This window comes from Sinocyclocheilus rhinocerous, unplaced genomic scaffold, assembly GCF_001515625.1.
Source record: "Sinocyclocheilus rhinocerous isolate Xijiao unplaced genomic scaffold, SAMN03320098_v1.1 scaffold1808, whole genome shotgun sequence".
Lineage (NCBI taxonomy): Eukaryota > Metazoa > Chordata > Actinopteri > Cypriniformes > Cyprinidae > Sinocyclocheilus > Sinocyclocheilus rhinocerous.
Genome location: NW_015661912.1, coordinates 109153 through 124028, shown reverse-complemented (window position 1 = coordinate 124028; position 14876 = coordinate 109153). Strand labels below are relative to the sequence as shown.

The window sequence follows — 14876 nt, the reverse complement described above, 5'->3', positions numbered from 1 at the left end:
ACTCTTCCTGCTCTCCAGCCGAGTCGGCATCCCAGCGGAGATCCTGACCGATCAGGGGACCCCCTTCATGTCCCGGCTAATGGCGGACCTGTGCACTCTGCTCAAGGTGAAGCAACTGAGGACCTCCGTATACCACCCCCAAACTGACAGCCTCGTCGAACGATTCAACCAAACCCTCAAACAAATGCTGCGACGAGTGGTAGCCGAGGACAAACGAGACTGGGACCTCATGCTGCCATATGTCCTGTTCGGTATACGGGAGGTACCTCAGGCCTCGACCGGCTTCACCCCTTTCGAGCTGCTCTTCGGACGCCAGCCTGCTGGATGTGGCAAGCGAAGCGTGGGAGCAACAGCCCGCACCCCACCGCTCCGTGATCGAACATGTGAAAGAAATGAGGGAACGAATCGACCGGGTCATGCCGTTAGTCCGGGAGCACCTCACCAAGGCTCAGCAGGTGCAGCAGCGACATTACAACCGAGCCGCCCTCCAGCGCATGATGGACATCTTGCTGCGGCCCCACCAGTCCTACGCGGCCGCGTATCTGGATGACGTGGTAATCCACTCTGAGCGTTGGGAAGATCACCTAGGTCGTCTGAGGAGGGTGCTGATGGAGCTACGCAGGGCTGGGCTCACCGCCAACCCCCGCAAATGTCACCTGGGCCTGTTTGAAGCAAAGTACCTGGGCTTCCAGGTCGGACAGGGTCTCGTCAAGCCCCAGGAAAGGAAGGTGGAAGCTGTTCGGTCCGCCCCGAAACCCAGCACAAAGTCCCAGGTACGAGCCTTCTTGGGGTTGGCGGGGTACTATCGCTGTTTCATCCCTAACTTCTCCTCCTTAGCCGCCCCCCTGACAGACCTGACCAGGTCGCCGCCCTCGCCACCGTGGAGACGGTGGTCGTGGACGTCAACCCACAGCTGGCGGCAGCTCAGAAGGCCAAGCTGCAGCACCTGGTCGGCCAGTTCCCTACGGACCACACGCCCCTCCAGTGGATGGCCCGGGCCAAAGACATGAACGCCAGGGTGACGCGGTGGTTCCTTGCGCTCCAGGACTTCCACTTCCTAGTGCAACATCGGGCCGGAGTGGCCAACTCCAATGCTGAGTGGAGTTTGGTCAGCTTTTGCAGGTCTGTCGGGGGTCACTCCCCACCCACCCCTTGTGTCTCCCCTACTAACACCTGTTTTTTTGAGCACACCCAGGACAACGCTTAGGGGGGGTAGTGTGACGAGTGTGTGTGTGTGTGTGTGTTGGTTCCTGCTACATCTCCAAATGTCCTACAGGGGGCAAACCAGCTCTCAGTGACGCTCCGGTCCTCAGCAATCAGTCCAGCTCATGATGATTCATCATTAAACACTAAAGAATAAAAACATTTCATTAAGTTCATAATTATTCACAAAAGGGTTAAAAACTAAAACCTATTTGCCGAGGCAAACTTTCAAATTTTTAATAAATAAATAAACGATAATCTTTATTGAAAATAAAATGAATAAAAACTATATAGACACTAAAAAGACACAACAAAAATTATATGAAATGAAAATATTAATGAATATGCAAATATTTTATAATTTGAATATGCAAATATTAAATGAAAAAAATATCAACAAATTCAAAATATTAATAAAAAACTATAATAGTATATTAATGATACTAAAATAACACTGATTCACATCTTTTTTCTTTTCATAACACTAACAGATGCTAAATATTCCCTATTATGTCACAATGTAGAATTATAGGTCAAAGGTCATCAAAGGCCACATTGTGTCCTAATCTTGGCTATTATTCTAAAAGCATTAAAACATTTTCATTACTTGAAATAAATGTTAACTGAAATAAAATAAAATACAAAAAAAAAAAAAAAAACATTTTATTTCAGCTAGTTGCTAAGGCAACATTTCTCATATTTGTACTAAAGTAACTAAAACTGAAAAAAGTAAGGGTTGAAGGTCATCGTGACACATTGTGTCCTAACCAGGGTTAGTATCATTAACTAAAACCATTAAAAACATTTTTGTTACTTTTTCCAATTTTGAAATAAACGTTACCTGTAATACAATTAGTTAGTTGTACTAGTTGCCAAGGCAACATTTCTCATGTTTGTTCAAAGTTGAAGTATTAAATAACTAAAAGTGGAAAAAAGACAAAAAAAATTCTACAATTAAAAATTACTCAAATTAAAACAGAAAATATAAAAATAAAAACTAATTTCAAATATTAATAAAAACTATAATAGTAATACATTTACATTTAGTCATTTAGCAGACGCTTTTATCCAAAGCGACTTACAAATGAATAATAGAAACAAAAAAAGTGATAAAAACATAAAAAACAACAAAATTAAAATTAAAATTGAAAATATATAAAAGAATTCTAAATATAAAAAAATATATTTTCTCAATCTTTTTTTTTTTTTTTAATTATGTACTTTTATAGAGTTGCACATCTGACTAACAGATAGGGAATGTTCCCTAGTATGTCAGAATTAAAATTAATTTTTATAAAATATAAAAAAATATAAACTTCAGCTAATTGGCAAATAAAAACTATATAGATATATAAAAAAAAAATTATAAAAAAAAAAAAACTGGCAAAAACACCAAAACAATTAAATTAAAATGGAAAACATGAAAATAAAAACATTCCCAAAAAAATTCCGAATAATTAGGAGAGAATTCATCCGTTCACAGCACTAGCAGATAGTAAATAATAAACTATGTCACTATGTAGAAGTATAGGTAAGGGTCAAAGGTCATCAAGGTGGTTTAGACGTCACATGGCATCCTAAGCAGGGTTAATATCACTAACTAAACCCATTAAAAACCTTTTCATCGCTCAAAATAAAATGCACATGAACAGAAATAAAATATTTTTAAAACATCTATATTTTAAAGTCGACATCATAGTGGTTTTAAAAGATAAGCTGGATAAAGCACAATCTGTGAAAGGTGGTTTATGGTTGTATTGCTTGCACGGTGTTCTCTACATCAGTGTTTGTGTCGTGCCGCTCTGATAAAACACTGATAATCATTCAGCTCTGAAAGATGCAGTCCAGAGTACAAACCAACTAATGCTGAGCATGAGCTGACCATCGTCCGTGATGCTGCTAATGAGACACAGAGACGCTCACAAATCAGTCGCCCTGCTTATAAATCAAGCTTACGATGCATTTGTGCTGCTCTATATTTTCTCTGATGTGGCATGAAAGTTCGGTCCCGTGAAAAATCCCACAAGCCTGTTTTCTGCTCCATATCAAAGCCACTGAGAGACTCGTTTATGCTGCAGTTACGGATCATTTGCACGACGTTTGATGTGCCGACGCGGCCTCAGAAACACAGCTCTGTCCTTATAATAACACCGCGAAACCTGCGCTGTTTTTATCAGACTCATGACTGATTCCTGATCTGAAGACAGCACAGGCATTCATGCATGAGCTTGACATCATTTGCAATGAATCGTCCTGACTTTAACATCTGAGAAACATCCGGGACAGATATTTAGCAATAAAATTACAGCGGTTTCTTTTCGTGTAGCTATTAATATTCTGACATTAAAATCCTACAATTGTTCAAGTTGAGTGTGAAGATCAGGGTTATTATGGTTTAAACTAAAACTGAAAACATAAAAGAAAAAAAAAGGTGCTTGAAATAGAATAAATGTTACATGAAATAAAACAAGTCACATTTTGATTAATTTAACTTGAAACACTAAAATAATTGCAACTAAAACTGAAATTAAATAATGAACAAAACTAGAGATATGTTACAAAAAAACCTAACAAAACTGTAAAAAAAACACAACAAAAATAAATGTTAATTGCAATGAAATAATGAAATATCAGAAAGCAAACTTATTTTATTTTAACTAGTTGCCAATGCAACATTGTTTCACTTTTGATTAGTTTAACTAAGTACTCAAATTAAATAATTAATTAAATAATAATAATAAATGGTAACTGAATTAAAACAAATTATTTAAAAAAATTACATTTATTTCAAATAACACTTAACACTAAAATAATTACAACTAAAACTGAAATTAAAAAATGAACAAAACTACAGAGACATATTAAAAAAAAACTAACAAAACTGGGGAAAAAAAGAAAAAAAAGAATGTTAATTGCAATAAAATAAAGAAATATCAGAAAGTAAACTTATTTTATTTTAACTAGTTAAAGTTTAACTAGTTTAACTAGTAAATTTTAACTTTTGATTAGTTTAAGTACTAAATTTAAATAATTATATATATTTAAATATTTATTATAAATACTAATAATAAATTAAATAATAAATGTTAACTGAAATAAAATTACAACTTTAAACTTATTTTAAGTCTCATTTTTATTTAGTTAAACTTGAAGTACTAAAATAACTAAAACTAATAAATAAAAATGAAAAAAATATATATATATTTAATACTAAAATAAGTGATAAAACTTTCACAAATTAAGGTGAAAACAGAAAATATAAAAATAAAATCTAATTAAAAGAAAGAACAAAAGCTACAACAGTTACAACAGTAGTAGCAAAGTGATGATGTCATGGCGCTGAGGGCAAAGGTCAAAGGCCGTGATCTGATCAGACTGAACCCTCTATAGATCTGTACTCTTTTACCCCACATGACATTTAACCTGATTTCACAGTAACTGGCCAACCAGGACCATCAGGTCAGGTTAATAATTATTAATCTCTGTGTCTGACGATATAAAAGCGTCTTTCAAATGCTCTGGAGTTACTCAACATATTCACCGGTCACCATGTCGTTCAGTGGGAAATATCAGCTGGAGAGTCAAGAGGGATTCGTGGAGTTCATGAAGGCTGTCGGTGAGTCGAAATCTAACATCAATGCATGGATCTGATGAATACTGGATCTGAATGAACTGCTGATAAACTGACCAGTTACATGCATTGCACTGAGCGTTTCATGCATTGCATTGAGTGTTGCATGCATTGCACTGAGCGTTTCATGCATTGCACTGTTGCATGCATTGCATTGAGTGTTGCATGCATTGCACTGTTGCATGCATTGCAGAGTGTTGCATGCATTGCACTTAGTGTTTCATGCATTGCACTGAGTGTTGCATGCATTGCATTGAGTGTTTCATGCATTGCACTAAGCGTTTCATGCATTGCACTGAGCGTTTCATGCATTGCACTGAGCGTTTCATGCATTGCACTGTTGCATGCATTGCATTGAGTGTTGCATGCATTGCACTGTTGCATGCATTGCAGAGTGTTGCATGCATTGCACTTAGTGTTTCATGCATTGCATTGAGTGTTTCATGCATTGCACTGAGTGTTGCATGCATTGCACTGAGTGTTGCCTGCATTGCACTGTTGCATGCAGCATTGAGTGTTTCATGCATTGCACTGAGTGTTGCATGCATTGCATTGAGTGTTTCATGCATTGCACTGAGTGTTGCATGCATTGCATTGAGTGTTTCATGCATTGCACTGAGTGTTGCATGCATTGCACTGAGTGTTGCATGCATTGCACTGAGTGTTGCATGCATTGCACTGAGTGTTGCATGCATTGCACTGAGTGTTGCATGCATTGCATTGAGTGTTTCATGCATTGCATTGAGTGTTGCATGCATTGCACTGAGTGTTGCATGCATTGCATTGAGTGTTTCATGCATTGCATTGCTTATCACCTGATTATCGTTTCAGGTCTTCCTGATGATATGATTGAGAAAGGCAAAGAAATCAAGAGCGTGTCTGAGATCGAGCAGAACGGAGATCAGTTCAAAGTGACCGTCACCACCGGAGCCAAAGTCCTGACCAACAGCTTCACCATCGGACAGGAGGCTGAGATCGAAACCCTGACCGGAGAGAAAATCAAGGTGACGCTGCGCTCACGGACCTGCATGCAGGATTTGATGAGCGTTTGATTGCACTGATGATAATGATGCTGTCGTTTGTGTTTTAGGCTGTTGTGAATAAAGAGGGAAACAAGCTGAAGGTCATCCTGAACAAAATCACATCCGTCACAGAGCTGGTGGATGGAAACACACTGGTCAATGTGAGTGAGATCAGCGGTTATCATCAGCACACGTGAGGTTTTACTGAACCAAACTGATCTGACTGATGTTGTGTTTCAGACTCTGACTCTCGGCAGCCTCGTCTACAAGAGGATCAGCAAACGCCTGGCGTAAAAGCAGACCACACTCACCATAATCTGAGAAAAACAACAATATGAAGGGATTTTTTTATTAAAGATTTCTAAAAATCAGATGTGTGTATTTATTTGCATTATTTGAAAGAGAAGGTTTGTGCTGTGCATGTCTTCAGCTAAAACTGAGACCATAAAAAGTTTGAAATAAAAATTTAATGAAATAAAATAAAAGTTTTCAGATAGATTTTTGTTTAGTTTGACTATAAACTAAATAAACTAATACATTTAATAAATACTATAAAGACATATTGGATTTAAAAATAAAAACTAATAAAAATGGCAAGAAAATGGCTAAACCCTTAAAATTAATGTGAAAACAGGAAATAAATAATTACATCTAATTCAAAATATTATAAGGGCAACATTTTTGATTCTTGTTTAGTTTAACTCAAAGTACAAAAAACTAAGTAAACTAAAATGAATAAATGCAATTTAATAAATGCTATTTAAAAAGAACAAAAACTAATAAAACTGACAAAAACTTTCTAAAACTTTAAAAATAAAATAAAAATAAGATCAATAATTAAAATCTAAAATATTACAAGGGCAACATTTCTGATTTTTGTTTAGTTTAATCTGAAGTGCTAAAATAACTGAAATTAAATAAACTAAAACTAATAAATAAAATGTAATAAATACTATATAAACATATTTAAAAATAACAAAAACGAATAAAAATGACAAAAACACACAACAAAATTACTAAAACTTTAACTAAATTTAAAATGAAAACAAGATCAATAATTAAAATCTAAAATATTACAAGGGCAACATTTCAGATTTTTGTTTAGTTTAATTTGAAGTACTAAAATAACTAAAACTAAATAAACTAATAAATAAAATGTAATAAAGACTATATAAACCTATTTAAAAATGACAAAAACACAACAACAAAATTACTAAAACTTTAACTAAATTTAAAGTAAAATCAGAAAATATAAAATTTAAATCTAATTGAAAATATTAAACTAAACTAAAGTAACACTGGTGCTCCTGAGAGGGAAACAACACAACGAGGATCTCTTTAATGTCGCAGTTGTTTCTCCTTACAGTGAGTGAAAATTTATACTTTTCCAATAATTTCCTCATCTTGCACACATATGAAGGTGTTTTTAAGCATGCATGACTGAATGAAGCTCTCTCTCTCATGCATGCATGCACACACACACTCACAGGTATCCCTCCACCATCTTGCACACATATAAAAGTGTTTTTAAGCATGCATGACTGAATGAAGCTCTCTCTCTCATGCATGCACACACACACACTCACAAGTATCCCTCTACCATCTTGCACACATATAAAAGTGTTTTTAAGCATGCATGACTGAATGAAGCTCTCTCTCTCATGCATGCATGCACACACACTCACATGTATCCCTCCGCCATCTTGCGCACATATAAAGGTGTTTTTAAGCATGCATAACTGAATGAAGCTCTCTCTCTCTCATGCATGCATGCACACACACACACACACTCACAAGTATCCCTCTACCATCTTGCACACATATAAAGGTGTTTTTAAGCATGCATAACTGAATGAAGCTCTCTCTCTCTCATGCATGCATGCACACACACACACACACTCACAAGTATCCCTCTACCATCTTGCACACATATAAAGGTGTTTTTAAGCATGCATGACTGAATGAAGCTCTCTCTCTCTCATGCATGCATGCACACACACACACACACTCACAAGTATCCCTCTACCATCTTGCACACATATAAAGGTGTTTTTAAGCATGCATGACTGAAAGAAGCTCTCTCTCTCATGCATGCATGCACACACACACACACTCACAGGTATCCCTCCACCATCTTGCGCACATATAAAGGTGTTTTTAAACATGCATGACTGAACGAAGCTCTCTCTCTCTCATGCATGCATGCACACACACACTCACAGGTATCCCTCCACCATCTTGCACACATATAAAGGTGTTTTTAAGCATGCATGACTGAAAGAAGCTCTCTCTCTCATGCATGCATGCACACACACACTCACAGGTATCCCTCCACCATCTTGCACACATATAAAGGTGTTTTTAAGCATGCATGACTGAAAGAAGCTCTCTCTCTCATGCATGCATGCACACACACACACTCACAGGTATCCCTCCATCATCTTGCACGCGTACGTCGCCGCCTCCTCGAAGAACTGCAGGTAGGACAGCACCTCGCTGAGCGTGCACCACATGCGCAGCTGATAGATGTGTGAGTCGGCCAGAACGTTCTCCTGCTTCTCCACACACTCGCGGCAGATCTTCACCACCTGCACAAACGCTCACGTCAAACATCTGCGCTTTCGTCTTTAGGCTGGCCTCTATCAAACTCATCAATACCTCGTTGTAATCGGCTTCTATCCGGGCCTTTTCCATCTTTTCCAGCATCGTCCGGCTATATTCTGTGATTTCTTTCACCTGCTCTTCTGGCACCTTCAGAGCTGAAAATAATCTAACATTAAACCTGATACTTGTGCAAACAAACTCTTTTGAAAGCTGGTCTTTTTAAAAAGTAGTTAGACTACAAGTTACTTAATAAAAGTATATTTAATTACATTAAACTAAAGGGGAAAATATCTACTTTAAACAAACATCAGATTAATATTTTTGCCATTAGTGTTGCAGAAAACAATGAGAATCTCAATTATGTTGTTTATTATAAAAAGTGCATTATAAATTTTTTTATCACTGATTTATTCACATTATCTAAGAAAATCATACATTTTGCATTAAGAAAATCATAAAATTATTAAAATAAAATAAAATAAAACGTGTTGTTTATAAACTGTTTTATACATAATGGCTTATTGAAATACAGCACAAAAAATTAAAATAACTTTGATAAATCATTCATTATCATCTCAATTATGTTGAGGTAATTGCATCATTAAATTAAGATAAATTTACAATAAATGCAATAATAAAACTAAACAACTCTAATTGATGTAACTTGGTCAAAAACATTAGATAAACCACAGTATTAACTATATATTTTATAAATATGATATATTTTTAGATAATATAAAAAAATATATTAAACTCATCTGAAAAAATATTTTCAGAACTATATATTTTTGTATAAATTAATACAGTGAAATTAACTGGTTAATTGATTCTCTGAGTCATTCAGACTTCCCAATTCTTAACAGTAATTTAATAAATTATATAAAATTAAAAATTTAAATTAATACATTAATTTAATACAAATACACAACACCCTAATTTATATAACTGAATGCACAGCAGCGTTTAATTAATTATAATTTGAATGAAAAATAAACTGGTTTATTAAAATGTAATAAATCATATAAATATTAATACATTTAATTAATGATTCTCTGAGTCATTCAGACTTCCCAATTCTTAACAGTAATTTAATAAATTATATAAAATTAAAAATTAAAATTAATACATTCATTTAATACAAATACACAACACCCTAATTTATATAACTGAATGCACAGCAGCGTTTAATAAATTATTTGATAGAAAAAAGTGAAAAATAAACTGGTTTATTAAAATGTAATAAATCATATAAATATTAATACATTTAATTAATAAAATAACACCCTAATTCATATAACTGAAGAGCAGCGTTTAACTATTACTACAGGAGTTTTGTCTCAGTTTTCAGTGCATCTTTCTGAATGGAATACAAACTATGATCTCTACAAACACACACAGATGATGAAAAGGCCTGTTCTCTCATGTCTCAGTATAATGACTCGAGCCGGAGTCTCTGCTCCTTATCTAGAGGACTCACTGACTGAAGGACTGCTATATTTAACAGCTCTAATCTCTCCAGAGCAAAGACAGACGTGTGAGCGCTGGAAACACACTCATATCTCAACATTTCATTCATGTGTACCTCTGCACACGGCACTTATTAACCTTCACACCATCCCAAATCCATTTGACATTTAGCAGCGTGTCTGCTTTCATAGGACTTTTATTTTGTACTTTTTATGGCTTGTCACTGTCAGCTTTCTCTGTAATGAAAAGAGCAGCAAGAACAGCTTCTTGTTGTGTTTTACAGACATCGTGCGGGTTTGGCGAGTAAATGACAGAATGATGATTTTGAACTATGCCTTTAAATCCAATGCAGTGCTGTGAATTTTGCAGTATTTCTGTGCACCACAAAATAAAAATATTTAAAAAAACAGCGACTTTTTAATCTTAGAATTCCGAGTTTATATCTCACAATCACAAAAAGTTATAAATAATTCTGAGTTTACATCTCGCAAATCTGTTATTTATGTTTAGATATTAGTTATGTTTAGATATTCATGCTGGAAAACAAGACAAAAATATTTTGCAATGTATATAATGTAATCAATAATAAAAAATAATTTAAAAAATATTATTATAATTTAAATATAATTTAAAAATATAATTAAATATAAAAATAAAATAAAATACAATTAAAATAAATAAATAAAGATTTATATTTTAAAAAATGAAGGAAAAAAAACCTCTTCTGAGAAATAAAAGTCAGAATTGTAAGATGTAATGATGTCCTTTTCATTCAAGTTGGAAAAATCTTTATCCTTTTTATTATTTTTATATTGTTTTATTATTAAAAATATTATTATATGTTTAATATTATATTATAATATTATATAACATCACTTATTTATGCATGGAATCTTATAAAATAATTGATTTTGCATAAAGTAAATCATGAAATATGAGTGATTAACGTTCCATTTCCTGTCTATAAACGTATTTCTTGCCAAAACTAAAAATAAAACCATTAAAAAAAAATGTGTGACTTGTGAAAGCAACAAAGTAACTGTTACTGAAGTAAAATTAAAAAACTTGATTTTATTTTATTTCATCTACTTGCCATTGACGTTTCTCTTTTTTTTTTTTTTTGGTTTAGTTTAAGTTGAAGTACTAACATAACTAAAACTGAAATAAAAATCAATCAAATATAAAATATATATTTTTTAAAAATTGTTTTTTTTTAAATATAATTAAAAAACAAAACTAATAAAAATGACAAAAACACAACAAAATTACTAAAAAAAATTAACAAAAAATTATGACTTTTTATCTTAGAATTGCCCGCTTATATCTCACAATCGCAAAAAGTTACTACTAATTAATAAAACTTTTTCGCAGTTTTTTCTCTGAATTCTGAGTTTACGTCTCTTCTGAGGAAAAATAGCGAGATTTAGACTCAGAATTCAAGAAAAAAGTCAGAACTGCACATGTATAATTCGTAATTGCGATATAAACTTGCAGTTCTGAGAACAAAGTCAGAATTGTGAGATAAAGTCACAATTACTTTTGTTTTATACTTGTATTGCACGGCAGAAATAAGCTTCAGATGTGCTATTTTAGGCCAGTAGACATTTTTGAGTGACTGAATTCACCTTCTCTCCCTCCAGCACGGCTCCGGACACCTTCAGCTCGTCTTTGTTTTGTTAGTGCAGTGTTCGCAGGCGCAGTCGAAGAAATACTGCTGCTTCAGCAAACGCCTGCGATCTTCAGACAGGTTCAGATAGTCCACGTACGACACGGTCACTTCTTCTCCAGGGCTGATCTTTCCCAGCGCTCGCAGCTCAATTCTGCGACACAGACGGACTCAGTGGGCTTAAAATGAGATTAGAAACCAAACAGATAACTAGTCTACTAGTCCTTCAGCGGATCTCACAACCAGTTCCTGCACCAACAATATTTTGCAATGTATATAATGTAATCAGTAATAAAAAATAAGATTAAAATAAATTAATTAATTAGTTTATATAATAATTAATTAAAAAATTTTTAATTAGATTCAAATAAATAAATAAAGACATCCAACAGTACAGTACAACTTGATTTAAGAATGTTATTTCAACTGAAAAACAAGACAGAAATACTGAGAAAGAACCTTATTTTTTGCCGTGTTTATGCATGCTTAATGAATGAGACCCAATGCCACACACAGACAAAGCTGACAAATGTTGTTTTTTAGACGAGTGCAGGAAGTCGTAAACTCACATATATTTGCATATTAAAGGGTAATTAGTTGTGGCATCTGTCAAGACAGAGATGTGCTGGAAGAGTCTGCTATTAGGTGTGAAAGAGATTAGAAGAGACGACAAATGGACCAACCACCCATCATTACAGGGATATTTCAGACAGAAATCAAACTCTGTCATCATTATATATGTGCTCTAATGTCCAAACCCTGTATGACCCGAGCTACAAACATGAGCACGAGTAAATGATGACAGAATGCTCAATAGGATAGGCCTACAGTATACGCTAGTGTTCAAAAGTTTGAGAAGTCTCTTCTGCTCACCGAGGCTGCATTTATTTGAAAAATACAGTAGAAATTGTGAAATATTATTAGAATTTCAAACAGCTTTCATCAAAGAGACTCAATATTTTTTTAGATATAATATATATTATTATTATTACTATATATTATAAGAAAACTAGATTAGCAAGCAAGATAGAGAAGATGAGAAACCAGTTTGTTATCAACATTATCAGTGTTTAATATTTTTATATTATCTGCTTTAAATAAATATTTGCATTTATTTCATTTCAGGATACTTTGATGAACAGAAAGTTCAAAAGAAGAGCATAGAAATCTTTTGTAACATTATAATAGTCACTTTACATCACTTTAGTAAATTATAATTATAATATTTTCGATATTTTTAATATCTTTTGTACACTGAAAAAAAATGATTAATTGAAGTTACTATTTTTTTTCTTAAGTAAGTGGTTGCAATCAATTTATTTTAGCTACATTTAAATAAAAATTGTTTATTTAAATGTAGCTAAAATAAATTGATTGCAACCACTTACCTTAAAAAATTGAGTATCATTTTTTTCAGTGTATATTGCAATCTTTTTTAACATTATGTCTTTGCTGTCACTTTTGATCAATTTAATGCATCCGTGTTGAGCAAAAATATTAATATCATTTAAAATAAAAAATGACTGACCCCAAACTTTTGAATACTAGTGTATCTGACATGAATGATTTATAAAAGCAATAAGCCCCGTGAAGCCGTGGTTTACAGTGAATTTATAACAGATAAGAGGCGTTGTTAGCTTAGCTGTTATAAATTCACTGTAAACCACGGCTTCACGGGGCTTATTGCTTTTATAAAACGGTTATTACATATACGTAGTAAGGTTTCACAAAATAAAACAGAGCAAATAAAGTGTAATGATATTAATAAAAACAGTATTCTTCCACCAAACAATGTAGCTCCTCAGAAACAGTTGTGGTTGCTACAAAGTGGTTGCCGAGCAACACACAAACGTAAACAAAGGTGTATGTTACTTTGTAGAGTCATTTACAACAGCTTCGAACGCGGCTCAGCCAATCAGAATCAAGCACCGGAACTCTCCGCTTTATAATGATACAATTGTAGCAGAAGTCATTCTCTGTGCTCTCTTTCAGTTGCATCCTGCTGACCGAGAAGCTCTTTTCTGCACATCAGGAGTTGAATGTGACAATTCACAAACATGATTAGACAAAAATGCATGTACATACCAAACTCTAATGATCTCTGTAGGCCTATGGGTGCACACAGGCCACAGTATTTCGGTTAATGCATGCTTTTCACGGAAAGCCTGAATCACATGAGCCTTCCCGACTCTCAGTTCCTCTGCCATCTTCTCTCTGATTCCTCTCCCACCCACCATACTTTCACCTGTCTGCTCTCACGCTCCTCCAGAGGATGTGAAGACTGGGGTTTCTCGACTTACTTGCCGTTGTTGAGGACGACGGTGCAGTTGGGCCAGCAGTCGTGATTGACCAGACACAGGTTCGGGAACAAGCCGACGCCGACGGCCTGCAGCCCTCGCTGATCGCTCACCATAAACCCGTTACAGTTGATCTGACACACATAGAAGAAGAGTTACAGAGTTACATCTGAATTTGAAAAATTGAAACACGGTTTTATTTTATCTTTGTTAAAGGCGTCATGAACTGCCTTTGTTTTTTTATTTTGAACAGCTCTCTGAGGTCCACTAATAATGATTTTACATCAAAAACTTCATAATTTAGAAGTACTAAGTTGCAACATCAGAACACTCTGCTTGAATAGAGTGTTATTATCTGCTAATGTGGTAAGAATAATAACCTTAATTCAAAGGCTAAACAAGATTATTTTTCTTACCCCATTGGCAGATATTTTTGCTTGTTTTAAGCAAAAACTAACAAACTTTTGATTATATTTTTAGAAAACAAGACTTAATATCTTAAATCATTTTACTTGTATCTTGATTCAAGAATGTTTAGATATGTATACCAGAAAACAAGACAAAAACACTAAGCAAGAGAATCATTTTTTGCGGTGTAATCTGTGATAATGTGAGAAATGTCTGAATAAATCTGTATTTCATGCATCATTTCTGCATGATATTCAACGAGTGAATTTGTTGTGCATTCTCACCGTGTGTGCTGCACTTGGAAAAAACTTTATTTAATGACGGTTTCGCACGTTTTTAATAAAGAGAATGTTATCTGAATCATGTTTAAACAAAACCAAGAACTGTACGTTCACACACCACTCCGAGCATTTTGGAGACGCTGTCCACTGTGTGTGGTTTGCTGGAACGAGGCCAGTAGTCTAGGAAGTTGTGTATGTCGACTTTGAAGTCCTTGAGGTCGTCTTCGGAGATGTCGTAGATGTGGTCCTCCAGCTCCTCCAGCGCGGCCAGCTGCGTGTCGGAGACCACGCTTCCCT

General features: G+C 34.6%; 1 protein-coding gene and 1 pseudogene across 1 annotated transcript; one reads left to right on the top strand and one right to left on the bottom strand.

Annotated features, from left to right (window-relative positions):
* Nucleotides 1–4717: 4717 nt before the first annotated feature.
* Nucleotides 4718–6218, top strand: LOC107726869 (fatty acid binding protein 1-B.1). The gene is made up of 4 exons (XM_016536569.1): nt 4718–4819; nt 5666–5838; nt 5925–6017; nt 6097–6218. The coding sequence occupies exons 1-4, from the start codon at nt 4753–4755 to the stop codon at nt 6148–6150; spliced, it is 387 nt and encodes a 128-aa protein (XP_016392055.1). The 5' UTR covers nt 4718–4752; the 3' UTR covers nt 6151–6218.
* A 2058-nt stretch (nt 6219–8276) lies between these two features.
* Nucleotides 8277–14876, bottom strand: part of LOC107726868 (histone-lysine N-methyltransferase SMYD1-like) — a 13038-nt pseudogene continuing 6438 nt past the window's right edge.

Excerpts from the sequence above, each read along its gene's own strand:
- LOC107726869 (XM_016536569.1), top strand. The coding sequence starts at position 4,753 with ATGTCGTTCAGTGGGAAATATCAGCTGGAGAGTCAAGAGGGATTCGTG. Across the intron at positions 4,820-5,665 it reads GGAGTTCATGAAGGCTGTCG|GTCTTCCTGATGATATGATT; the intron begins GTGAGTCGAAAT and ends TTATCGTTTCAG. Across the intron at positions 5,839-5,924 it reads TGACCGGAGAGAAAATCAAG|GCTGTTGTGAATAAAGAGGG; the intron begins GTGACGCTGCGC and ends TTTGTGTTTTAG.